This window comes from Orcinus orca, chromosome 4 (assembly GCF_937001465.1).
Source record: "Orcinus orca chromosome 4, mOrcOrc1.1, whole genome shotgun sequence".
Lineage (NCBI taxonomy): Eukaryota > Metazoa > Chordata > Mammalia > Artiodactyla > Delphinidae > Orcinus > Orcinus orca.
Window position 1 is genome coordinate 45132140 of NC_064562.1, and position 26802 is coordinate 45158941.

General features: G+C 39.2%; 1 protein-coding gene across 2 annotated transcripts in view; it reads left to right on the top strand.

Annotated features, from left to right (window-relative positions):
* Positions 1-8029: 8029 nt before the first annotated feature.
* The window catches only part of ANTXR2 (ANTXR cell adhesion molecule 2), a 163546-nt gene continuing 144773 nt past the window's right edge, over positions 8030-26802 (top strand). The window contains exons 1-4 of one of the 2 annotated variants that reach the window (XM_004280165.4): positions 8030-8922; positions 9576-9647; positions 11700-11771; positions 26276-26357. In XM_004280165.4, the coding sequence (XP_004280213.2) occupies positions 8771-8922; positions 9576-9647; positions 11700-11771; positions 26276-26357 (378 nt within the window). In that variant the 5' untranslated portion in view covers positions 8030-8770. The remainder of the gene's footprint in view (positions 8923-9575; positions 9648-11699; positions 11772-26275; positions 26358-26802) is intronic. The other variant, XM_049709391.1, reaches the window with a different exon arrangement.

Genomic DNA, 26802 nt, shown 5'->3' on the forward strand with positions numbered 1-26802 from the left:
TTGTTTGATTAATAAATTTAAAAAATTTGTAAAAATGAATTTCTTCAAATTGAGACTCCCTTTATCTGATGAACAAGTGTTAACTCTGTAAAAAGATCAGGGTCAAAAGCAAACCTCTGGTTTACTAAACTTTTAAAAATATCCTCAGGCACTTGTGGTCCAGTGTTGGTGAACTTAAGCTGGTATTTTTGCTAGCCAGATTTGCTACATATGAAACCCATTGGCCATTTGGGGATTGACAACTTTCCTACTGCTCCTTTCAAAGAACCTCCCAAGAAAACTGGGATAGATAATCTAGGTGCCATATGTGCTGTTAAAATAAAGTTGGATATGCACTAATCAAGCGGTTTCCATGAGAAACGCAAGGACTCCAAAATATGAAAAATCTTTTAAATTGTAGTACTTATGGTAGGCACTCCAAATAGAAAAATTACATTTCAAACTTTTTTTTATCTTAAAAAATAGTTTATACCACAGCTTAAATATCTTGGAGCAGAAACAATGTGGCTGTTTAAAATGTTATATAAACAAGTTTGGAAGAAGGAAAAAAAAAGTTTCTTTTTCATGTTGCCTACAAAGTCTTTAAATATAGTGCTTAGCTTAAAAGAGAGATTTTTGTTTTCACTTTTTGAAAATGGTGGAGACATAGGTATGGGGAGCCCTTCTCACACAACGGATTGCAGGCAAGGGAACAAGGATAACCAAAATTGAATTGCCTCAGCTGAATGGATGGGCTAAGAACATCTTCATTTAGGTATCATCCCCAGGATAATTGTCTTTTTTATTTGTTTGTTTCTTTTGAGGAAGGTGTCATTCTTAGCTATAACTTGTTTTGTCTCCCTTCTGAGTTGTCTGTTTCTATCTATAGCCACTTCCATTCTTTGAACTTTGTTATTTAAAATTCTTACTTCTGTGTTCTTAGGAAAACTAAAAAGATTTGTATTTGTCTTACGATATCCTCCAAGAAGTCGATTGGATCTTCTTATTTTTTTAAAAAAAATTCCATTATGTAAAAATCTATTGATTTGCTTACTGTGAAGGTCACTTTTTTAGTTGAATGATTCTTTAAATTCTGTTGTGCTTTACAATTTTCAATTTTATACTAAGTGAAATAAGTCAGACAGAGAAAGACAAACACTGTATGATATCGTTTATATGTGGAATCTAAAAAATACAACAAGCTAGTGAATAAAACAGAAAAGAAGCAGGCTCACAGATATAGAGAACAAACTAGTGGCTACCACTGGGGAGAAGGAAGGTGGGAGGGGCAATATAGGGGTAGGGGATTTTAAAAAAAGGATTATTGTGGGATTATATGAAATCATGTGTGTGAAACTTTTGAAAACTGTAAAGCACTTTTGAAAACTTATTTGTTCAAGTCTAATTTCCCTTTTTCCTTCGGAATATCTGAGTTTACCAAGGAGGAGAATAATATCAAATGAGTGCAATGGATAATTTAAAGATTCACAACTTCTTCTCTTTTTTTCCATTTATAACCTTTTATCATAATTATAAATGTCAGCAAAATGACTAATGTAAAGTTCACAGGGATTATAGAATATTAGGACTTAAAGTACTTGAAAACAGAATTTGGTCTAGCTAATCTAAATGAAAGGGATTTATTAAGAAGTATAAATTGCTCACAGAGTCATCCGGATTGTTGAAGAAGGAGAGGGAAGCCTGAGCATTCATGAACAATTCCCCCAATACACTCCAGCACTGGGCTGGAAAGGAGCTGCTCACCCTGCTGAGATTAGGGAGGTGAACCCCGAAGCCACTGAATGAGCCTCACATGCTCCCTTCTGCACACAGCCTCTGTCATGACCTGCATGCGCTGCCTGTCTCCTCAGGGAACTTGGTTCTGACCCAGAGTCTGGCATGAGCATATATGGGTGGATTCTAAACCATGAGGAAAACCTGTAAGGGAGTTTAGGAAATGTCCATTTTTTTAACCTCTTTCTAACAGGCAGAAAGACATGCTAGAGGGGAGCTGGATCCGTGTTGAGTGAGTTTATTCAGTGTCCACCATTTCAGGCAACTTTTCTCTTTTCTTTGATTCCCACCACTTCCCCAGCTGGGATACTGATAAACAGCAAAATGACTAGAATTTGAAAACTGGCTTATGACTCAAGTTGTGTCAAGATGCATCATAGACCTACGAGAAGAATAACTCTTTTCTCATATCCTTATGTGTAACTTCCTTTTCTAGTGGTGAAAAGTGTGTTATTTATGTTTACTTAATTTATCTATCCCTCTGTATGTAACCACCTTCTCATCGCCACTGTTACCCTCCCCCAATATTGATACCCTCATGCTTTAGGAGTTCTGACACTGTCACCACCTGTCACCCCCACTCAGACACTGACACTCTGTACTGGTTGCCACCCTGCCCTGGGGTGGCACTTTCTATAACCCATCTGGTCTCTGATACCCTATGCAGGTGACCCCTGATAAAAAGCCCTCCATGTGTTACATGGGTTTCAATATCCCCTGCCACATGTTCCCCATTCTGAAACTTTCCTTGCCCTGCTTGGGTCCAGTTCCATCCCAGGCTGGTTCCCTTGTGCAAAATGTCTTTTCACACTGCTCAGGCTCTTATACCCGGCACTGTGCTGCCCCACCCTCGACTCATCCCCCCTCATGCTCCAGTATTCTGGACAGCTTGTCTTCCAGTGTAGACTCTCTTCTTACTCTGTTCATGCTCTGACACCCTGCACTGGGGTGACCTCCCTACGTGGAAGTCTGTGCTCAGGCTCCAGCTTCTCCACAGTGGACTTCCTCCCCTGTACAGAAGTCTTCCTCCCCTCATTTAGGCTCAGAAACCTCACACTGGGCAACACCTGCTCTATACACACACACGCACAGGTAACCTCCTCACCTGGCTGGTTCTTTGACTCCTTATGCTGGGCCACTGCCCTCCCACGTGGATATCCCCCTCACCCTTTTTTGGCGCAATATTCCATGCCAGGCTGCCCTTCCCTGCAACAGGGGAACACTCCTCACTCCGGTTGGCCTCTGACACCCTGCCCTCAACTACTATAGCTTCTCTCCACTAGAAGGCCATTTGCTTGGCACCACATAATGGCTTTTGACCTGAACTGTTCAGTAACAGAATGCAAGGGAAGAGAAAGAGGAGATAGAATCTGGCACCTGGAACATGGTGTCAGGGAAATGTTGTACAAAATGAGGCAAGTCCGAAAGGTATAATTGTGTATATGGGGGGCCCGGTGACTATCATGGTTTCTCTGGAGCACAGAGTACATTAGGGGGCTTAATTTGTTATAGGTGAAGATACAGAGCTAATTTGTAATACTATCGTGGAGGGCCTTAAATGGTTAGGAAATGGTATCTCATTGGTGACTATTAGTTAGGTGATGAGTATGATTGGTTTTGCACTTCAGAAAAATAAATCACAGCAAAGTGTGTAGGAGGCGTGGGACGACAGAATATTATTAGAATAATTTCACTAAGAATTGAGAAACCGACCTGGACCAGGTCTGCTCTAGAGGGCATGAGAGGAAGAGATGCCCTCACAGGACTTTATCATTCCAGGATGCCAGTCTGAGCCTGCGCTGGTTTGTGAAGGTCTGAGGTTGCACATGAGATAAGACGTTCAGCAAACAAGCTGCCAGGTGTTTGGCTTTTTGTGGATGTTCTGGTTGCTGGAATTTGACTGCTGGCAGCTCACTGCTGAGTCCCTCCTTATAATTGTCCTAAGCCAGAGGAAGCTGCCTTGCCCAACGTTATACTTTCTCTAAAGGGCAGCCCCATTTAATGACTGGTCCACAAGGAGATACAAAACTCTGGCCCCATTGCCTCATTCGATTCAGGACAACTGTGAAAGGCCATTACGGGGGTTGGCTGAGGCTTCCTTTGCAACTGTTTCATGTGTCAACTTTCTCTCTGACCATTTCTGCTTCCCTCACCCCTCATGGGTTTTCTCCTGAGAGCATGACCCAATATACCTCCTGCAGGCAAATCCCGGAGTCTCAGGTCTGTTTCTGGGAAACTGGATTTAAAATACACCCAATCTGGGCTTCCCTGTTGGAGCAGTGGTTGAGAGTCCGCCTGCCGATGCAGGGGACACGGGTTCGTGCCCCGGTCCGGGAGGATCCCGCATGCCGGGCGGAGCAGCTGGGCCCATGAGCCATGGCCGCTGAGCCTGCGCGTCCGGAGCCTGTGCTCCGCAAAGGGAGAGGCCACAACAGTGAGAATCCCACATACTGCAAAAAAAAAAAAAAATACACCCAATCCCAAATGCAGATGCTAGTAACCATTCTCTGTCGTTGGCTACATTCCCTGTTGGTCATACATAGAGATATGAACTTAGAAGTAATTGCCCCTTCCTAGAGCATTTTGTTGACTCTCAGGAACTAGTTCAGACATTGGGGAAATCTAATTCTTTAACGACTATACTGACAGACTTTAAATAAGCTTTGTCATCTATAGGTAGATTTATTATCTTCCTGTGAATCACGGTAGTTATCGTATAATGAGTCACTCTACACATAACGTGAATATGAATCACTTCCAGTGTGGTACTGTACTGCCAGGAGAGCCATGGATGGAGAGCCATGGAGTCACTGTGGATGTCATACAAAGTTGTCTACTTGTAAATAATATAGATTATATGATTTTTTACACATAAAGAATACATTTATTTTTATTTTCCTGTGTCTATTATTGTTGCTTATTTGTCTCTTTTGTTTGTTCATTGTTGGGGTCAGGGGAGATAGAAATTCAGTGTAACCATCCCCCTCTGCTTAAAAATCGGCATTCCCTATCCCATCCTATCTTGATTTAAAATAGAATTAAACAGTGTTCCAGCATGTCTGTAATGGTACAAAAGTCAGTTGGAAGGCTTACCTGGCCGGTGTCCAGCTGACACAATGCCCGAGTCCTCTCACCTGAGAGGGGGAAGAGAAAGTGTTGTTGTTGTGACTGCTCCTTCTTCATGGCTTGTGGAGATTCCTAAGTCTGCCCTTGCTTTCACCTTCCCTCATTATTGCTTAGAAATAGTGTGGCCAAAAGCGTCCTTCAGGACAGGGGTCCCCAACTCCGGGGCCATGGACTGGTACCGGTCTGTGGCCTGTTAGGAACCGGGCCGGACAGCAGGAGGTGAGCGGCGGGCATATGAGGGAAGCTTCATCTGCCGCTCCCTGTCGCTCTCCATCACTTGCATTACCGCCTGAACTTCTCCCGCTGTCCCCCCAACCCCGTCCTGCCACCCGTGGAAAAATCGTCTTCCAGGAAACTGGTCCCTGGTGCCAAAAAAGGTTGAGGACCGCTGCTTGAGGGACCATTCCAGGGACTGCCCCAGTTTTAGCGCTGAAAGTCCCATGTCACTGGACACCCCTCAGTCTGGAACAAATTGGGACAGTTTGTTGCCCAAGTAATTAATGACCTTCCCACTAATTTATATTAGATGAAAGTGATTTGATTAATTATTGGCCGGTGCTAGGTGAGGCCACATCCCTGCTTTGCTGTAGATCTTATATGAGCAAATGAGTGAAATGATAGAAGTTCCAGAACTGGGCAGAATTAATTACCCAAACAAACAAACAAAAGAAAGGTAATACACTTTGGTATGCCAATCACCTCTGCTGGCCTGGGTCAGGAAAGAAGAACTGAATGAGAGGAGTCTAGGAGGGCCTAGGGATTATGAGGAAGAACAAGTTTTAAGTCCAAAGTATTTTGTTTTAGTTTGGGCCTAGCACAAGATAGATCCTTAGACTAGTGTGTGGAGTCCCAGAAGCTGAGCAGAAAATGAGTCAGGAAGCTGGGGGAAGAGGAAGCCAACGTGAGTTTAAAATACTTCCTCCTGAGGATAGAGTACATGGTTAGCATTGTGTCTCATATTTCTTTACCTTCTATCCCCTCTTAACTTGAAACCATTTGTCATTACTTTTGGGCAGATTTTTCCCCCTAGATTTTACTCAGTCAGGTACTGATATGATATTAATTGGTAAAAGTATATGCTATCTTGGATTCTGTCTTCATTAAAACTAAAGCTGAAAATGAAGACCAGTTTTAACCAACAGTAAATAATAAAAACCTTGAAAAAAAAAACTTTAACAGCTGTTAACACAAGTTTCCTGAAAATGTCAGCCTGTTCCAGTTTTGCTGTGGGAAGTCAAAGAAATTAATGTATCTACAGTTGGCCCTAAATTTGAAATGAGAGGTGGCACCATATCCCTGGAGGCCTGATGGCTGCAGAAGAATCAGAGTTTCAGAACCTTAAGAAGATATGAGACCAAGGAGCACAGAATTAGGATGCTTATAATAGAGCCATCCCTCTCATTGGACTTTATTTCTGGAGCTCAGTTACTTGAAAACAATGGAGGATTTGCATTTCTTTTTAACAAAAGTGTAAGTTATCTTCCACTCAGTCAGCCACTTGCCCCATCAGAAGCCTCCCTACCCCCCTATCAGGTAAAAAGTGGTGGATCCAGTAGATGATAGTGGAATTTCCATCCCTAAGTGGCAGACATTTCCAAACTGGGGATCTACCTGTATTTATTGAAGCTCTCATCCATTCATATCTCTCAGTTCAGCCACTATAGGGGTGATGGTCCAAGGTACCATTTTATTGTGTCCTGATCCTGCAGTAGCCTCCGGACCGGTTTTCCTGCTTTCATTCTTGCTGTCTCCAAATTCAGTGTGTCATATCAGCTAGAATGATCTTTGAAAAATATGGATCATATCACTTTATCCTATTCTCCACCCCTGGAACGCCTTTAATGGGCTCCAGTCTCACAATATAAAATATCTGAATTCTTTACCACAGTTTACAAAGCACATATACTAGTCCCTGCCTAGTTCTCTTACTTCCTCTTTCACACAGAACTCTAGCCACACTGTTTTTCTTTCTGTTTCTTGAATGTTCTAAGCTAATACTTATGGAAAGTTGGAGCAGCTGGGAATGTTTCCCCCTCTAGTTCTTGGAATGGCTACCTTCTTTGTGTTAGTCATCTAGCTGGTCATTCTCTATCATATTACCATATATTAAATCTCTGAAAACTACCTTCTAATACAGACATTTACTTACGTATTTTTGTCTGTTTTTCCTCCTCAACCAGACTGCAAGCTTCATGGAAACTGGGGCTTGTCATCTTGTTCGGAGCCTTAACTCTAGGTCCTAGAACAGTGCCTAGCACATAGTAGGTACTTAATAAATCTTTGTTAAAGTGGCAGGTTTCTATCCTCAGAGAGCTTGCAAATCTGGTTGTATGTCAAAGATTATGTAAATGAAAAGTTAAATACTCAAGACAACCAATAGAATTGCTAAGACAGTATGTGATTAGGTAGTATATGAACTTTTGATCGTAAAGCCTTGATTTAATTCAAATGAAAAGGAGGAGGTGACACTTCACATTACTGTCAATTATTGGTGTTTATACCAGTGAGATTGGTAGCTTCTAAAAGCCAGTTTCTGTCAGGGGAAGGCAGGTGTCACAGGTGTGGTGGGGGAGGAGGGAGGGAATGCAAAATAAGTAAGCAGAGAATCCGAACGCCTGCAAACTTTTGCTCTTGCACAGTTTGGCAAGGGTGGCCTAGCTTGTTGCAAGATGCAACGCTTAATATCTGGAGCTTGAGATAAATGACAGTGGGATGAAATATTTTGAGGTACAACTGAAGAGTTCAGTTCCCACCCCCGACCCCACCCCCATTCCCACCACCATGCTGGTTTCTAGGCTTGGTGAGATGAAACAACCAAGTAGGTTTATAGAAAAAGAGGAAATTGCCTTTCTTAGGTAGCGGTGCAGCAAGTGTGCTTGTGGTCATAGGGGTGGGGCAGAGTGCAGGGGGGGGGCATCGCCTCTCTTGGGATGGCTGGACTTCAGTTTCCCAAACCATGGCGAGGGCTGCTCTGCACAGCTGCTGAAATAGGCCGAGGCTGCAGGATACATGGAGATGTTTAGTTTCTAGAGGACATCTGTTTTTCTAAACTACTTATCCCCTTTCCAAAAACTGACAAGCGTTAGTCATCTTCAGCTCGGCACGAACCCACAAGCGTGCGTGTGTGTGGCTCGGCGGCCTTCGGATCAGGCCCGGCCCTCGGGCGCACACTGACACTGCGGGCACCCGGCCAGATCGCGCTTTTGGCCTGCTGTGAGTGGCTTCTCCGGAGCCACCAGTCCCGGGGCCAGTTCAGCCTCCTCCCCTAAAGGGGACCGCCCGGCTGCGCTGTGCCGGAGTGGAGTACGAGGAAGAAAGTTTGGAGTGCAGAGCGGAGTTGGGCCGCCGGAGGAAGGGAACCAGAAGAGAGGGGTTTCCAGTCCAAGTTTGCGCGGCGGCGGCCGCGTCCCGGGGGTGCCTGTCCCGCTTCGCGCTGCAGCAGCCGGAATCGAGCCCTCCCGGCGGACTGGAACTCTCGGTCCGGGTTCCAGACGGGCGCTAGAGGCTCGACCAGAGGCCGGGGAGGAACTTCTCTTGCAAGCTGTCGCCGAGGGCCCTTATTGTCTGCAGGAACTCTCCGGAATCGGGAGGGGGAGGACTGGATCGCTCTTCCACTGGGATTCGTCAAGAGTTCCGGCGGCAGCTGCGGCGGTTGCGGAGTCTCCCTTTGTCCTCCTAGGACCTCCCTCCTTCCCGGTCTCCCTCCTTCTGTCAGTTAGTAGGTCCTGCTGACCCAGGCGCCGGCGCCCTAGCTGCTTGCAACCCCCCACCCCAGGGTGCGTCCCTGGTAACTCCTACCACCCTAGCGTCGCCACCGAGTCGAGCAGAGGGGGCTGTGAGCAGGAGGGAGTCGCAGACCCCTGGCCGCAGGATGGTGGCGGGGCTCTCCCCGGCGCGCAGTCCCGGGAGCTGGCTGGTCCCCGGGCTGTGGCTGTTAGCTCTCAGCGGTCCTGGGGGGCTGGTGAGCGCCCAGGAGCAGCCCTCCTGCCGTGGAGCTTTTGATCTCTACTTCGTCCTGGACAAGTGAGTGCGGGAGGGAGATGCAGGGTCTTCTGGTGAGAGTGGCACTGGGTAGTGAGCTGTGGCTGGGGAGGCTGAGATGTATGTGCGACCTGGGGAGGGGTGTGGGTAACCCGGTGATGGGTGCCCTGTTGCTATCTCTGTCCGAAAAGCTAGCGCTTTCGGATCTTTGCGGGCTGCGGGGTGATAGGAGGATCCCTGAGCTGCTAGGCTCGCTGGGAGATGGGTAGTCACTGCTGGCCAGTTGTGGAGTTTCTTGGGAAATGGGAGTGCGGCCACTTGGGATAGCCTTCTGCGACCCTGTAACCCAGACAAGACTCTTTCTCGGCCCCTCTGTCCTCAGCGCCTCACGCTGGCTAGAGTTTGCCTGGTTTTATCCTGATCACAGCGCTTTCATTGCAGCTAGGCAAAGTCTAAGGTTAACATACCCGGTGTGGTTTACGTTTCCTTCTAAGGAAAGCTGTGTTTATTTTGAAGAGCTGGGATCCTACTCCAAACAATTAGCAGGCAGGTGGTCCCTGAAGATGGGTTGACTTCCTAGATTCTCGTAGCACCTAAGTTTCAGATGCTGATGCTGTTACTTTGCTTGAAGAAGAGATCAGATTAGGCCCCAGTAAATGTGTTGCTTTTATGATCAGTTCAATTTCCTTTTTCAGGTCTGGGAGTGTGGCAAATAACTGGATTGAAATTTACAATTTTGTCCAGCAACTCACAGAGAGATTTGTGAGGTATTTCTCCCACTTTCCATTTCTAAGCAGGGGAGTTTAATGTGGAGGGAAGTTGGAAACCATTTGCAGGGAAAGCCTTTACTGAAATGTTGATTTTTAAGTGCCTCAGGGTCTTATCACACACATGCTGTTATTAGGACAGCCCTTCAGTTGTTGAGGGCTTTTTTCATCTGGATCCCAGAAACTTGGCTCAGGCTCTGGGGAAGTATCTTCAGATACAATTACAAATGTCTTTTCCTTTCTGAATTTTCATCTGTTCTGAATTTCAGTTATGCTTTCTCATAATTTACCACATTAAAAATTTTATGCTAATAGTATCCATAACATAGTTTCCTTTCCATACAATTCTTAGCATTGTTGAGGTCCTCATTAAAAAAATAATAAGTGTTGGTAAACTTCAAATGAACACACGTTAATAACCCACTACCAGGAAAGGCACTTGTGTGTGTTTAAAGAAACGACTTGTGTTTACGCAATATGTGGGCGTGTGGCTGGTTTAAAATTTAACTGTTCTATATATGCAATAAGCCTTACTAGGAAAGATTGGTTTCTCTCCTATAAAAAGCATAACTGCTATGAAATCCAGCTTACTCTCTTATTTAGAGGTAACCAGGAATTAGTGGCATCCCTATTTAAAAATAACCTTAGGACACTAGTCTTTTGAGCCTTTTTTTTTTCTCCTTTTTTTTTTTTTCCAGAAGAAAAAATGCAATGAGCAAATGCAAGTTTATCAAGATAATGGAAAGGACATGAAAAGGAGCTGTATCATTAAATATTGCTTCTTTCAGTCTTGTTAGCCCAAATGTTTTCTGTAAAACAGGCTTGGATGATCAAAACATTTTGAAAGTCATGTTGCAAGTAACTTCAAACAATCTGTAGAGGCCTAGGCAATCCTTGCTTTTAGTTATTGGCAGCAGTAAGTTTATCCCTATAAAAATGTATGCTTGTCCATGTTTAATCATCAGTCTCCTGCTTAAGAAGCCAAGTATAACACTCATTTCTGGACAAGGTCTGAGGTAAACTTGTCTAGGAGAGAAAAATAAACAAGGCCCTATATCCTTAAATGTCAAAGGCAGAAGAAAGAGTTGTTTATAAATTGTCTGATTTAATCCAAGAGTGTGCAGAGTCCCATAAATTTTGATCAAAAGCAGTGGGTCATTTCAGTATATTTCCAAGAAGTGGGGCTCTTATTTGGTCTGGTTTACAAATTGGAATTCTATAATACACAGTTCTCTGGTTCAAGTTTAGTTGCTCAGTTACTAACCAACAGTGCATTGTAGAAAGTAAATAAAGGGTGACTGCTGAAGAGAATGACTTTTCAAATATGTATAACCCTTTGATATCATTCTGCTCTTCAGTTTGTAGGTCTTACTTGTGTGTAGGTCTTACTTGATGTAAATCTTCAGTTTCAGATCTTAGTAAGAGTTGCATAGAGTGTCTTCGAAACTAGAACCATTCTGTGAGATCAAGGCTTAAAGCTTAAAAGGTGTAGCTAACCAGGGCAGTTGTTGCCAACTGGAGTGTGATATTTGAGACTTGGAAAATTGAAAATGTGATTTGTTCTTCTGTTTCACATTGCCCATGACACTCTTTAAGTAATCTTACTTCAGGATAACTTCTGTATGAACTCCTTTTCATAGCTGTGGTAATTAAATCAGATGGACTGCTCTCCAGCCCTAAAATTGCTAATGATAATCACTCTGAAGGGATTGGCCTCCTAGAAGGAGATGAGATAGAACATCAAAGGAAGAAGCGCTTTCTACCAAAAAATTTTCCATTGGCCTACAGTTCATCTTTCTAGTTAGCCTCTACCTAAACAGTCCTATGGGTCAGGGAGGAGTGCTTGAGTGCTGAGAAGCACTGACTAAATCCAAAATGACATATGCAGTAATGTTGAGCAGAGTTAAGTGTATCTACTTAGGGAGTTCCATTTAAAAGAAGCCTGAACCATTCAGTGAGACTGATTTTAAATGAGACTCCCTAGCTATACATCTGTATTATATCAATATTTCTTTTAAAAATGTTTTAACTGCCTCTTTTCTTATTTTGCAGCCCTCAAATGAGATTATCTTTCATTGTGTTTTCTTCTCAAGCAACCATTATTTTGCCATTAACTGGAGACAGGTTAGTGCATTATCGTTTCACTGCAGGCTTTTAGTAGAGACTAATCTTAAAGGAATGACTGATATTTCCAAGTGGTGATTCAGGCCTCTCAGTGGAATCAAGCAAGTGCACAGACAATTTCGTTCTCTTCACTAATAGAGGGAAAAGGAGGTATGAATAATATAAAAGAGCAGGTAATCTGAAAATCGATATCATTCATATTGGCTGTGGAATGTACAATGAAACCCATATCTCTGCCTTAGTTGTGTATTTACTACCTCCTACTTTTCCCCTCTCTGTTACTGTAAGTAGTTCCACATCTTTCATGTTTAGATGTAATATATTAATCAACCAGGAATTGGAAGAATTTTAGGGAGGAGAAAGATATGGATCCATTTGGATAATCTACTAGATTGAGCAGACGTCCTGAATCTCCAGTCTTACTCTGAGGTCCACTGATGCTAAATATGTTTACCTTTATAAAGGAACTTGCTTTCATTTTCGTGTGTGTGTGTGTGTGTGTGTGTGTGTGTATGTATTTTTTTTTTCCCAAACCAATATCATAGTATTTTATATGACCATTTCTGTGTCATTTGGACCCATCACTGTGGCAAGTTAGAAATAGTCTTTGACATATTTTAAAGAGTGGTTCTTTCCATAGTGGGAAGGGAGATTTTCTACTTCATTTTTACGTCTACTTCATTTCACACAAAGTATGCAAGATAGTTCTTGCTCAATTCTTGTTGAATGAATGAATGGGTTAGTGTTATTTTGAAATCAAATTTCTCCAAACCGTAGTTTTAGCAAGGGAGGCTGTTGTATCTTTTTTCACATAATATGTGGATATCTGAAAAGTTTTGTCTTTAAAGTATTTTTTTTTTTCCTTTAAAAACATCAAGAGGGCTTCCCTGGTGGTGCAGTGGTTGAGAGTCTGCCTACCGATGCAGGGGACACGGGTTCGTGACCCGGTCCGGGAAGATCCCACATGCCGCGGAGCGGCTGGGCCCGTGAGCCATGGCCGCTGAGCCTGCGCGTCCGGAGCCTGTGCTCTGCAACGGGAGAGGCCACAGCAGTGAGAGACCCGTGTACCGCAAAAAAAAAAAAGTGTCGAGAAAGCATAATATTTAAAGGAACTCAGGGAGGTAACATTTAAAATTCACATAATTGATTTGGAAAGTCAATCAAACTTCTAATTTCTTTGTGTTTTAAGTTTTACTTTTGCTGGAGAGGAAATCTCTCTGTAGGTGGGGAGTCCATCTTATGACCTCAGTCTCCTCATTTATATTTCCTCTCATACATTTTTATGTGCATCTGGGTCTCATCAAGGGCCAGAGCAACAGTAGTCCCTAACAACCCATATACAACAGCTTTTTATACCCATTGATATAACAGTCCTTGCCTTCATGAAAAGAAGTTTTCTCTATTGCCCAGCTTAATTTCCAAAGAAACAACTTTTGATTCAGCCTATCCATTAGGACAAAAAAAGAACCAAGTTAACATTTATGGAGTATGTATAGAGAAAAGGATTTAGAATAATGCCAGACACACAGTAGACTCTCAGTAATTGTCAGCTGCATACATTGTGCCAGGTTCTCTGTGAGGTACTTTACATGTGAATCCTTCAGCACTTTGATAAAGTATAGTCACAGGTCGGCAAGATTGGTATTGCATAAACATGCATGGAAAGGGTTTAAATCATGTTCATCTCAACTAGAGATTCTTCCCTTATCATTGGTTGAATATGATAGGGGAGAGGTTAGAATGGGATAAAGAAGCTTCTATTTCAAAAGGCAGCGTAATGTTGCACCTAAAATTTGCTGAACCCATTTACTTGCCAAATGGTCATGGACAAGTTACTTAGCCTCTTTATGCCTCAGTTTTTTCCATTTATATAATGATGATGATGGTGGTGGTGATAATAATAATACCTACTTCATAAGATAGCTGTAAGAATTAAAGTCAATGAATGTGGAGAATGTAGGACAGAGTCTGGCATATGTGTATTCAAGAGATGAGGGCTTTTATGTTGCTATTATTATTATCTGCAGCTAGGGAGTATGTAGTATTTTAATGATCAAGAAGAATTATGCTTATATAAAGGGATTATTATCCTGCTTGAAAGGATTTATAATAAAATTCCAGGAGGAATTTTAATAATGTTACTTGCACTTTTTTTTTTTCCCCAATATAGTTGGCTCCTCTGGTTCTTTTTAAATAGAAATAAGTTCAGTTTTAACAAATTGCACGATTTGGCACGTTGCATTACTTTGGGGTGGCAGGATGTACACTGAGAAGGCCTGGGTTAGAGCTCCAGTTTTGCTACTTACTGATTAGAGACTTGGGGTAAATCATCTACTCAATGTGTCAGTTTTTATGTTTATAAACTGCAGACATAATCCACCATGTTTTCTTAAGAGATTTGTGAGGATCAAAAATAAGACAATGCATAGAAAAGTTTTTTGTATATCACAGAACAGTCTGCCCTAAAGGATTATTTTCTAAACCTAGTTTTTCTTTTACTAATTTTATTTAACTAAATCAATGACTTTTCAAATTTCTATGGTCCTCTATATTTGGATATAATGTCACTTTTCGTCCATTATACAATTTTAAGTGTGTAGAAACCATTCACATATTTAGATGCAAGATCACTGAACAGATGTTTCCACAACTATTGGGGATCCTTGTTTCAAGAGCCTAGAAAGGGGAATTCTATGTATAAACTTTCTCGATGTCACACTAAGAGATCTGAGTGCATGGAAGATGCAAAGGTCAAATATAGCAGGTTTCACAATTTTGGTTCTATTACTTATAATTCGTCAGTACCTTGGTAAATATGAGAAGTACCTCTTTCATGTTTCTCAGAGTGTTGCTAAATATTTTCAGTAGAGATGAAGCAAGATTGGAAGACAGTAAGTCCTTGCAGTAGGGCTGTGTCTTCTGTTAGGGTTTCAGCATGAATTCGGTACTATGTAAATGCATGAATAGAATAATACACATGGCAAGAAATGATCAGTTATGCATTTTATATACTCATGATTTAAAAATATTATTATTTTGAATAATTCAATTTGAAACACTCTCTTTTTTTCTTTTGCCCCCATGATTTTTATCTTCCATATATCTGTTAGTCCATCCATCTACCTACCTACCTACCTGCTTTGCCTGCCCTATCTGTATATGATGTATTGAGCATTGTAGACTCTGGAGGTAACACAAGGATGAATAATCTATGTGACAGTAGGGGACTGTTTGTGTACACAAACACATACACAAACACATATAGCTCAGGGCTGTATTATAGGATCAGGTAAGAGGAAAGTGCTGACTGTTGATTCAATATGGAAATATCCAACCTCTCAATATTAGAGAATTTGAATCAGGACTAATTTTAAAGGATATTCTTAGCTATTGTGTTGGGGGTAGTGAATTATGCTTAGTTCTGCTTAATGTAATCTTAATGATGTAAAAGTGAGTTAATCGAAACATTTAGTGAACAATTATTATGTGCTAGATATTGTGCAAAATGCTTTCCATTCATTACTTCACTTAACCCTTATATCAACTCCATGTAACAGATACTGTTATCTCAACTTTATAAATGAGGAAACTGAAGCTGAGAAAGGTAATGTAACTTGTCCAAAACACACAATTAATCAGTGGTGGGCAGTATATTAGCCAGAATGGTCTCTTAAAGCGTAAAGTAGATCATGCCCCTCTTGTGCTTAAGACAATCTAACGGCTTAGAATAGAAAGCACACATTTCCCAATGGCCTAAAAGCCCTACCTGCTTGCTCACCCAAACCTTTCCTACAACATTGTATGCCATAGCTTTGTATACTGGCCCTCTTTCCATTCCCTGAACAGACCAACCTTCTCTCTGCACTAGCAGTTTTGCTCTGTCTGCCCCAGATCATCCCCTGACCAGCTCATGCTTGTTATTGAGGCCTCATCCCACGCATCACCTCCTTTGAGAAGCCTTGCCTCGCCATCAGGTGTAAAGAAATCCTGCCTCACCTCCCTGGTAACGTCTCACAATACTCTATTTAGTTATCACTTTTTGAAATTGTTCTGTTAATCAATTTATTTTATCTCCATAACCCTAATGTAAACTGCATGAGAGCAGAGGGGTCCTCTTTGTCTTGTTTACCTTCACCCATATATCTAACACCTAGAACAGGGCTTGGCCCATAGTAGATGCTTGTAAATATTTGTTGAATGAATGATTGAGTTGGTCTGACTCTAGAACCTGAGTTATTAACTGCTATCATATATTTTCTCTCCTTGAGAGGTGATAAATGATGACTTATATTTGCTAATTTTCTCATTTTTATTGTTATAGATCAGTTACAAACATTTCCAACTCTCTTTTTGATATAATTGTCCCCAAATTGAAAAAGTCATATAATTGTTTGAACTGAGAATAATAATCAATTACTTAGGAAAAAATATTCCTTAGGCAAACTTGTGGGAAATTAAAGAGAAGTCGTTTGATTAAATTTATATGAAAATTTAAATAATATACACATTTCTATTATTTGAAAGGATTTCTTCTAATTCCTTTAAATCTGAATTAAAAATTTACTTGTGATAAAATAGTCTTTTATAAGAGTTGGTAGTTTATAAATTGGTTCATTCATTTTGCAGTGAAATTTGTCAGTATCTGTAAAAGTTTAGAAGTCTGTTATCAGCAATTCTACTTTTTAGGACTATACCCTACTGAAATACTAACACCAGTGTGCAAAGATAGGTATGTGCAAAATTAAATACTGCAGCATTGTTCATTATAGTGAAAATTGTAGTAAATCTAAATGCTCGTCAATTGATGATACTATAATAAATTTAGACATAGAATGGGATACTATACAGTCATTCAAAGAATTGGAAAATCCATATATATCACCATGAAAATATATCTAAGATATACTAATTGAGAAAAGCAAGTTGCAGAATACTCTGTTAAAGATGATAAATCAAAACAAACCAAAAATTTACCTGTTTTTATGGTGTGTGTGTGTGTGTGTATAATAATGAATGCACGGAAAAAAGTCTGGAAGTTGAGCAACAAGTTGCTAACAACAATATTGTCTTAGCAGTGAGATTCAGGGTGGGGAGAGCCTTCATGTTTTTAATTTCCGTACATCTAGGTTATTCAATTTTATTTCAATGACAATGTAATACTATTATTAAACAAATATTTAAATTAAAAATAAATGTTATTGACTTCTGTAGCCAGAGACAGCTATTTTGGAATCAAAATGGAACTCAAGGGTTGGAAAGAGTAAGCATTAGGAATAGAGCATATTCAGCTGTTAACTTGGAGGATCCTGAAGTCTCCTTGTTAAAATGAAAACACCAGGATTGGACTTTGGGTTAGAAAGACATAGGAGCTGTATACTAGCTGTGTGACTTTGGACAAGTTATTTCACCTCTTGCTGCCCAATTCGCTTGTCTGCTAAACGGAGCTAATCATTCCTACCATATAGAAATGTTGGGGTGATAAAATGCATGCAATGCATGAGAAGGCCTAATTGATGACTGGTTGGAAAGGAGACTGAGGTTGAAATGGGATTTGGAGGTTATCATTGTTCCGCACCATCACCATCATGTGCCAGGATTCTAGCAGAAGTTTGGAGAAGTCAAGTGACTTTGCTCAAAGTGACACAGCTAAGGAGTTAGAGCCAGAATTCACACCTGGGTGTGGCCCGTGAGCGTGACTACCTAACCACTGCACTGCCTCAGACTCTCTCTGTTCCCCCCTTCTCCAGTTTTCACAATTAGTCAGAATTGTCATAATTCAAAGACATATTCATCCTCTAAGTGTATTCTGTTCTCTTACAAACCAGTGACTCAGTGAGAGGAAGTGACTCTATTGTTTTTGTTTTGATTCTATTGGGGAACTACTTATTCCTGTTTAGAAAAGTCAGTTTGGGCCACACGTTTGGTAATCCTGAGAGGTCTGGGCATGGCAGCATCTTGGATTCTGGTTGTGCATATGTGAACAGTTACTTTCAGTGAAGTCCCATATCTGCTTAATGAGTGTGTTCTAGAAAATTAAATACATTGTTGCTTGTGCCTGGAAGACAGACCTGGCACACTGAGGTGGTAAAATGCAGAGGTTGGTTTCTCATGGCCCAGCAAGGCATTGAATGGGGACATGGAGTGTAAGCATTCAAGATACAGCAGATGTGAACTTTGGATGTGATCTGTGTACCACACTTTGGTAAGTGTAGACTAAATTGGAGAAAAAATTTTCACGAACCCAGATTGTGTGGGGCATTTTTTAAGCAGATATTTTTGAATCTAGGACTTGGATTCATTGGTCTGGAATCTGGACCACAGAGACCTTGGCATATATTGGCTTTAGAGTGACATGTTAAATAAAGAATAAGCAAGTTTTTATATAAAGTACAAGTTACTAAGATGTAACTTGGGATGTATTAGAAATGTTTGTGTCTGGAAAAATCATCTTTTACTCTTTTGAAAATTTAAAAGAATTTTTAAGTTGAGGAGCTAGTAGGGAATAATTTTTTTTTTTTTGGCAATTTGTCCTTCACACATACGTTGTATAGCAGTATATGATGACGCAATTAAATAGATAGCTAGGATGGGTATAGTATTTGAATGAATGAACAAATTTTCCCACATGTAATTTTTCTAATTTTGTCAGACTGATTAATATTGTGGTTTATTAATGGAAGGAGACAAAATTAGTAGATAAAGTTCATTGAGCACTTAATATGTATCAGACATTTTGCTAAATGCTTTACGTAATAGCTCAGGTAAAGTACAATGCTAAGCGGATTCTAAATCATTTCTATAGACATGAATAACATCTTGAGAACATTGTTATGTTTCATATTTTACTCAATCAACTAAGTTTTACCTTCCAAGAGAAATTTAATTATGTTATGTAACTGACTAATTATAAAATTCTTGTGTATGCCTACATTTTGTTTGCAGTTTTGTTCATTTCAAGGACTAATATCTCTGGCTAATATTCTCTTGAGGATAAAGAACAGAATTGACCTATGATATAAATACCTATAGCATTTATGATTATGCAGTTATCTAAATTGGCATTTGATAGCATAGCTGCATGAAGCTTTTAGCTTTTGTGATAGATTGCTCTTCTGTGACCTCCAATGAAACACAGAATACATACAACATATATGCATACATGTGTATACATGATTATATATGTAATATGTATAATATATATAATATATGTGTATGTAAGTATTTTTTATTTAAATATATAATTTAAAAAATCTGGGTTGGGCCTATGGCTTACTAAATTTAACCAATGGAATGCAGCAGACATGAACATGAAACTGAGCCTCCAATAACAATTTGCTCACTGCTCCTCCAGTCTTTACTGTCAGTCTTCTCAAGGTCATTTGTCTTTTACCTTAGTCACAATTTCTATTTTGGTTATCTATTACTGCATAATAAACTACCCTAAAATTAGCGGTATAAATACAATTTATTGTTTCTCATGATATTGTGCATTGAATGCACAGTTCTCATGCTTCACATGTTGTCAGCTGGGAAGCTCGAATGGCTAGAAGAGTTGAAATGACCTCACCCAGGTGGCTCGCAAGTTGGTGCTGGTGCTGGCTGTTGTCTAGGAGCTCAGCTAGGACTGTGGACTGGAGTCTTCATTCTCCTCCATGTGGCTTCTGCACATGGCTAGGTTGGGTTTCCTCCTCTGCATGGTGGTCTCAGGATAGTTAAAGTTTTTATATGGCAGCTAACTACCAAGGGTACAAAAAGGAAACTCCCATGCCTTATTAAGGCTTAGGCCTGGAGTTGGCACAGTAATCATAGAAAAGCACCCCAAAACTTAGTGGCTTAAACAACAATTTTGTTATCTCTCACAATTCTGTGAGTTGATGGCTCAAATGGAAGGTTTCTCTGTCCCATATGATGTTATCTGGTGTGCTATAGTCATAGAGGGTGGTTGTTGATTCTGAAGCACACCTAGAGCTGGAATAACTTGGTTCTCCTCCATGTGACCTCTGCATGTGGCATGGACTTCTCACAGCATGATAACTGGGTTCTGAAAGAGCATTCCAAGAGCAAGTATTATAAGATGAAGGAAGCAAAGTCTCTAGTTCTCTTAAGGGTTGGACTCAGCTGTCTAAGAATATCATTGTTCTATTGCCAAGCAGTAACAGGGCTGGGCCAGATTCAAAGGGATGGGGTATAAATTCCATCTCTTGATGGGAGAGTGGGCACATATAGAATGGGAAGGAATTGATGGAGGTCATATTTGGAGATTATCTACCATAGTTTATCAGGAAAGTAATAATGAAATTCCAAAGATGAATCTCTTTCAGAAATAAACAAGCCAGCTTGGAGAAAAATAAAATAAACCTTGTGTGTAACCAAAATAACAAAGTAGATTGGTAATTTTGGCACTGGTCTTTAGATTTTGGTGTAACCCATAACCTATGTCAGCAAATTTTGACTGACAGATTTTATTTACTTTTATTATTTATTATTAGCCTCTCACTCTCATTTCTCTTATTCTTTTATATAAATTAAAATTGTTTATTAGTAACATTAATACTTTCTCTTTTGTTTTTATTATTTTAATATTAACATTATTTCCTTCTTGAGTTAGTTTAGAATAGATGGGCACATTTCCTTTTACCTTTGTGATTTTGAATAGTATTATTAAATTCAAACTCTCAAAGTCTTAAGAATTAATATGTAAAAATGTGAGAATTGAAGTTTTATTCATTAGAAATGACAATTTTCCTAAAATATTTTAAAATTGTGCTATAAAAGGAATACATTTTAGGATTGTTGGTACTTAACTGTTCAAGAGCAATACTGAATACTTATGCATATGATTTGGAGTTTGTATAACTTAATATGAAGTAAAAATTCTATGTGTTTTATGAGGGACTAGTGAAGGGAAGTTCTCAAATGAGGCTCCCAACTGTGACAAGCAAAGCCGATAATTCCTACTTACATTCCCTTCTATCGGTAAGAGACAGGGGTACCGTGAATTGATATAGACAGTTGGTATTGATTATTGAACACCTAGGTGCCATTCAGTGTACCAACTATTTACATGTAATAGTCTCTTTAATTTTTATAACAACTCCACTACATAAGTACTATCAATATCCCCATTTTCAGATGGGAGAAATGCACGCCCAGAGAAGGTACTTAACTTACCAAAGTCACAAAGTTACTAAGGCTAGTAAGTGTTAGAGCTGGGAATTAAGGTGGCCAAGGCCCCATGCTTGACCTGTGGGTTGTGTTCATGGTTTGATATGTAATGAAAGAACTGAGGGTGAGCTGGCAGATGACCTTGCTCAGTCCCTGACACGTTATGTGTTAAAAGAACAATAACTAATATCTATGTGACACTCACTTTGTACCAGACACTTTATATGCATTAACTCCTTTGATTTTCACAGTAGCCCTGTGGAGTTAGTGTTGATGTTACCTTTGCTTAACATGAAACAACTGAAGGATGCAAAGGTTAGATAATTGGCTGGAGCTCTCTGGCTCCAGAGCCTGGAGTCTTATCTATTGTGCCATCTGTTACCTCAAATCCAGCCTGCCACCATTTATAGGTTTTCTAGAAGAGCAACATAGCAGTGCAGAGGACAAACTGTAATGAAGAGGGTTTGTTTTGGGTACTATTCACTTCCTTTCTCCTGTCTATCTCCTCTAACAGCCCTTCTGTACAGGTGCCCACTACCTTCTGAATGCTCAAAGCTGCCAAATAACATTATATTATAAACATGATAGTAGGCATCTAATAAATCTCTATGGAATGAGTGAATGAAAACTCCATTGGGACAGCCATTCTTATTTACATTTTATGGCTATGGAAAGTGAACTCCAGGAAGTTAAATAAGTGCAGATGGTTACATGGTTTGTTTGTTGCAGAACCAAAGTTTCAGTTCATCTCTGATTTACTCCAATCCCTGAGTCTTCCCATCTCATTCTGTAGCTTTCCATGTAATTCCTTTCTAAGACCTTCTCCTTATTAAAACTTCAGTATAACACTTTCTTCCCTCTTTTCTCTTTTCCTTTCCCCTCCTCCTTTCTGGATCTATATCAAATATTTTCAACCCTCAGTTTACTGAGCTTGCTCGCCTTGGAATCAAGAAGAAAGAAAACTGAGTGAACAAAATCCTACTAACAGGGGAGTGATGAATATCAACGATAACCACCATAGTAGCTGCAGCTAACTCAGTACTTATTATGTGCTGTTTAATCATCACAATGACCCCATGGCGTGGGTATTTTCATCCTTATCTTATAGATGAGGAAATGAGATTAGGCTTGGAAATAATCCATGTTCTCTTTGGCTATAAACCATATCATTCCAGAAACTGTATTTTACAGTTTAAAAGATTATCCTAGTTACCCCAAAACTCCTTTGATTGAAGAACTGACTGGAAAAATAGGTAAGGAAAAGAGCATTCCAACAAAATGGAAAGGTTTTAAAATTAGATTAGATCAGAGGTTCCTAATTCTGGCTGCACATTAGAATACTATGGGGAATTTCCAAAAAATACCCTGACCCCAGCACACACCAAGTGGATTAGAATTTCTTCCATTAGAGTCCAGAAGAGATTTTTTTTAAAAGCCCTTCAGATGATCCCAGCATCCAGCTCGAGGGAGAACGACACTACATCTGTAGAGATGGGTGTAAAGGTAGCTGTGGACTAAGCATGAGTCATTCTCATATCACCGTGTAGGATCACAGCATTCACATGTGGTAGGTGCTCAGCAAATGTGTGTAGACTGATTGACTGAAACCTGGAAAGAGCTTTAAAATCTGGAAAGTTAAGATGATGCTCATTGAAAAGTTCAGGTTAAATATACAGATATATTTATAAATGTATATCTTTAGTCACAAGTAGAAGGTACTTAAAATTATGCCTTAATTGTGCTAGTTGGGCAAGTCATTGGGCAAGTCAGAATTTTCTGCCAACCATTTTATTATGCCACTATTTATAAAATACATCTTTATTTTAGTTATGACATCATGCACACCTTCCGCAGTCCCAAGTGTTCTATGGATGGAGAAAAGCCCTTGATGTGGCACAGTGCATGGCAGTTGTGGTTTCCTTCCCTTCCCTTCTCTTGTCTACTTGTCCTGCCTCTTCCCTTTTATCTCTTCTTTTCCCTACTCAGCAGAGAAACTTGAGAGATACTAACAGAGCTGAAAGTGTTAATTTTATAGATTAAAAAAATGAGTCACTGTGTTTTTGTCTCCACCTCCCACCCCCTGCCTCATTCTCTCTTTTCAATCAACATAGTTATAAAGTCAAGAAGAGAGTTGATTAGTCCCCTGATGTTCAGCAACAACAAACAACAACAACTGCAAAACAGTAGTTTCATATCCTATTTTATTTGTTTAAATTCTGCCTCTTTCCAAAAAGTATTTGAAGCTACACAGAATATAATAACATTGCAGAAAATTAATAACATATAAAAAGAAAATTTAAGATCTTGGAAAAGAGGGTGTAGCAATATGATAACCATATGAACTTAGCAGAATTTTCTGAATGAGTAAGAAATTTATCAGGGGGTTCCTGATAGGGCAAGAAACAGTTTACATAGCTGTAGTTAGCAGAAAGGAGGAAGTATATAGTGATCACTCAGGGATGGCAAAGAAACTTCTGCTGTGTGACCTCATAGGGGACTTTGTGTGTCTTGAGCAGCACCCTTAACGACAGCTTCACAACAAACACCAAAGTAGTTTCGATATTGCTGTTCCTCGTAGCTGAAGATAACCCTGAAGCCATAAGACTCAGTGAAGCTGATCTTCTAAGATGATGTTGGATTGGAGCTGATCTCCTTAACATACCCATTTTTTTTTCTTCTTTTAATTTTTATCATTTTCTCCCTTGCTTTCCCTTAGAGTTTTCTTTAAGTCACAGTATAGATGGATGAGTTGTGTTTTTCACCTGCTACATAATTTTGTTTCCCCCTTAGTTTACCATTTACTAATAGAGAAATTTAGAACTTATTTTTAGTTTCTTGGGAGCCTCCAAAGACCCTATCTTGTTTCCGTTTCCATTTCCCATTTGGTGACACTTGTTGATGGAGGAGAGGCTGACAGATTATGTAGTTACTCTGGAAAGTGACAGACCAGGACTCAACGTATGTTGATGTTATTGGCTATGGGCAAGGAACACTTTTCCTCTTATGACTCTGCAGCTGTAAAAGTAATGATGCAATTCAGAGCAGCTTAGAATATTATGGTGGCAGGTATAGGTACACATAGAAAAGCAAGAGGTGCTCTGCTTCCTCCAGTGAAATGAGCCATCAGAGACCTACCTTCCCAAACACTCTGAATCCCACATTTGGCAAGTTCTTTCAGCTTAGAGTCTTCTGCTGGTGTTGTCTGGTCCTCAGAAGTAATGATGAGCTGAATCTGAACTGAATGGAGAAGGTGATTTTCACCAAGCAAAATTTGTTTGCGTAAACTTGGATTTCAGTTGTCTTTTTCATTTCTCTTTTGGCAGCAAACGTTAATGCTTGAGGACATGCTGCCACTCAGTTTTGTGAAGTACCAAATATTTGGTTTTTATCTGCATTCAGACAGAATCAGTTTCAAGTTGTTTCTGTAGATATTAAAACATAAATATTTAGATAAAACAAGTTTATAAATTATGTAATTTACTCCATCATCTGTGGAATTATGAATTTTTTTCCTATGGTAGATTGAAAAATTTATTGAACACTTACTTTGTAAAAGGCATCATAATAAGTAGTTAGCGCAGAGTTGGGGGATACATTAAAAATAATAGACATGGTGATAGTCCACTGTAAACTTCCAGTCTAGTTAAGAAGTAAAAAAATTAAATTAAATTCATTAAATTATTTTTAAGTAGAATGTTTTTAAGAAACAGAATTATTCAATGTAGTAAAAGTTGAACATGAATATGTTTGCGGCACCTTCGAAAAAAGAGTACATTGAAGTTAGAGATAGGTTCAGAGTAGGTAGATTTTAAACCAAGGATTAAGAGACAATCAACATGGGTTGGTAGAGACGACTGAATTAGGAAGGAGGAAGATTAGGATTATACTGTGAAAGTTGTCTTGTGTTATCTGGAAACTTCTTGAGATGGAGAACTTGTCTGATAATAATTTTCATTACAATATTAAAATAGAATCAATAAGTTACTTTAAAAATGTGAATGCGGCTCTGGTGAATGACTCATTTATTTCAAGTATTGGAAACACACATTGCAGATGACAGAATAATTTTTTTTTACTATTTTTGACATTTGTTTTAATAGTGTATGATGTATACATATCATACACATATGTGTATGGTATACTTATATATGTATATACACACACAAATATATATATGTATATAAAATTTTGTGTGTGACCCCAGTAGGTTCCTTGATGTTCAGATAATATACTTTTTACAGTTAATTATTTAATCTATCATCCTCAGGAGTGTGGATGCTCTTCATGTTTTATTTAAAGCATTATACTTCAGTTTACCATATCATGACTTTTTTATTTAGAAAGATATTTTTTTTGCTTCTATTTAAAGGCTAAAATTCTGAAAATAATATTTTTCAGATCTCTCCAGATCTTTTAATTTTAAAAAGAAAATTTGACTTTGTTTTGGATTGTTTTTGCAACACTTGTATTTGTGTCTTAAGATTCTTGTGATTTATTTTCAAAGGGGTGTCTGGAATCTATATTTAAAAAACCTGAAAAATGAGTCTTTTACTTATACACACAAAATAGCTGTTAATATTGTAGTCATACTTTGTTTATACATACTCCATTGAGACAGCTAATTAGTCATGATGAGAAAGATTATTCTATGATTTTTCCTCTTTTTCATTTATATTGTCTCTGTCAAGAACCATTATCATCCATCCATTCATCCATCCAATCATTTATTCTTTCATTTGTTCATCGAATATGTATTAAGTACCTAGAATATTCAAGAGAATGAGCTGGTATCTGGATGGGTGAGAAGAAGCCACAGAAGTGACTAGATCATGAGACTTTGGGAGACAAATATAGGAAATGTTAATTTCCATAAGTAAGGGTTAAGTAACGTGCCTTAGGAATTTGCAGATAACACAGAAGATTTCTGACTTGTAGGGGGGTGGGGTGAGTGCTGCAGAAATACTTTTTCACTTAAGTTGACCTACTCCATCCTTGTTTTTTTTGAATGCAGGAAAATGTTTTACTCCTCAGCATTTAGTAAAACAAATGTGATAGAAGATATCTGTTCTCAGCTCAAAATGCCTAGAATATGCCTGGCTTTTTCAAGACATTTCACATTGTTAGTACTTTTATTTTTTATGGTTACAATACAGATATTGTTAAATACTCATTAAAATGACAAAAAGTATGAGGAGCTATCTGCCCTCAAAGCCCATGTTCTTTCCTTTCCTTCTTACTAAAGAAACTTTAGTTGCAAAACTGCCATGCTTTTTGAGAGGTGCTTATGATGATCTTTCTTCATTTTTCTTTTGTTTAATTTGATATTATATTATTTTCAGAGGCAAAATCAGTGAAGGCTTGGACAATTTAAAACGTGTTAGTCCCGTAGGAGAGACATACATCCATGAAGGACTAAAGCTAGTAAGTTCTTTTACATTTATGAGTATGGGAGAGAATGTTTTCTTACTCTGTAATGAAATAAATTATAACTCTCTAGTAAAACTCAAAGACCCCATTACATGTTTATCTTAAAATTAAAAAAAAATGCTTTTAGTTGTTCTAGGGATAAGACAGATAGAAAACATTTACCATGGTGATAAGAAAAGTTTGGTTGGCATTTTGCCTTTTATGGAATTTTCCATTTTCTCTATGGCTATATTCAGAGAACCACATTTTCTTTGTGGTTATAGTCAGCCAAGGCTAAAATCTTTATCATTTAAACCCTATACTAACTACTCTATAATGTGAATATATGTATATTTCAAATTAAAATAGTTAACACAAAATACCCTGTTTTAAAAGCCAGTTCATAATATTTTGATTTTGTCAGACTTAAAATTCAGCTTGATGGAACATGCTGGTTAAA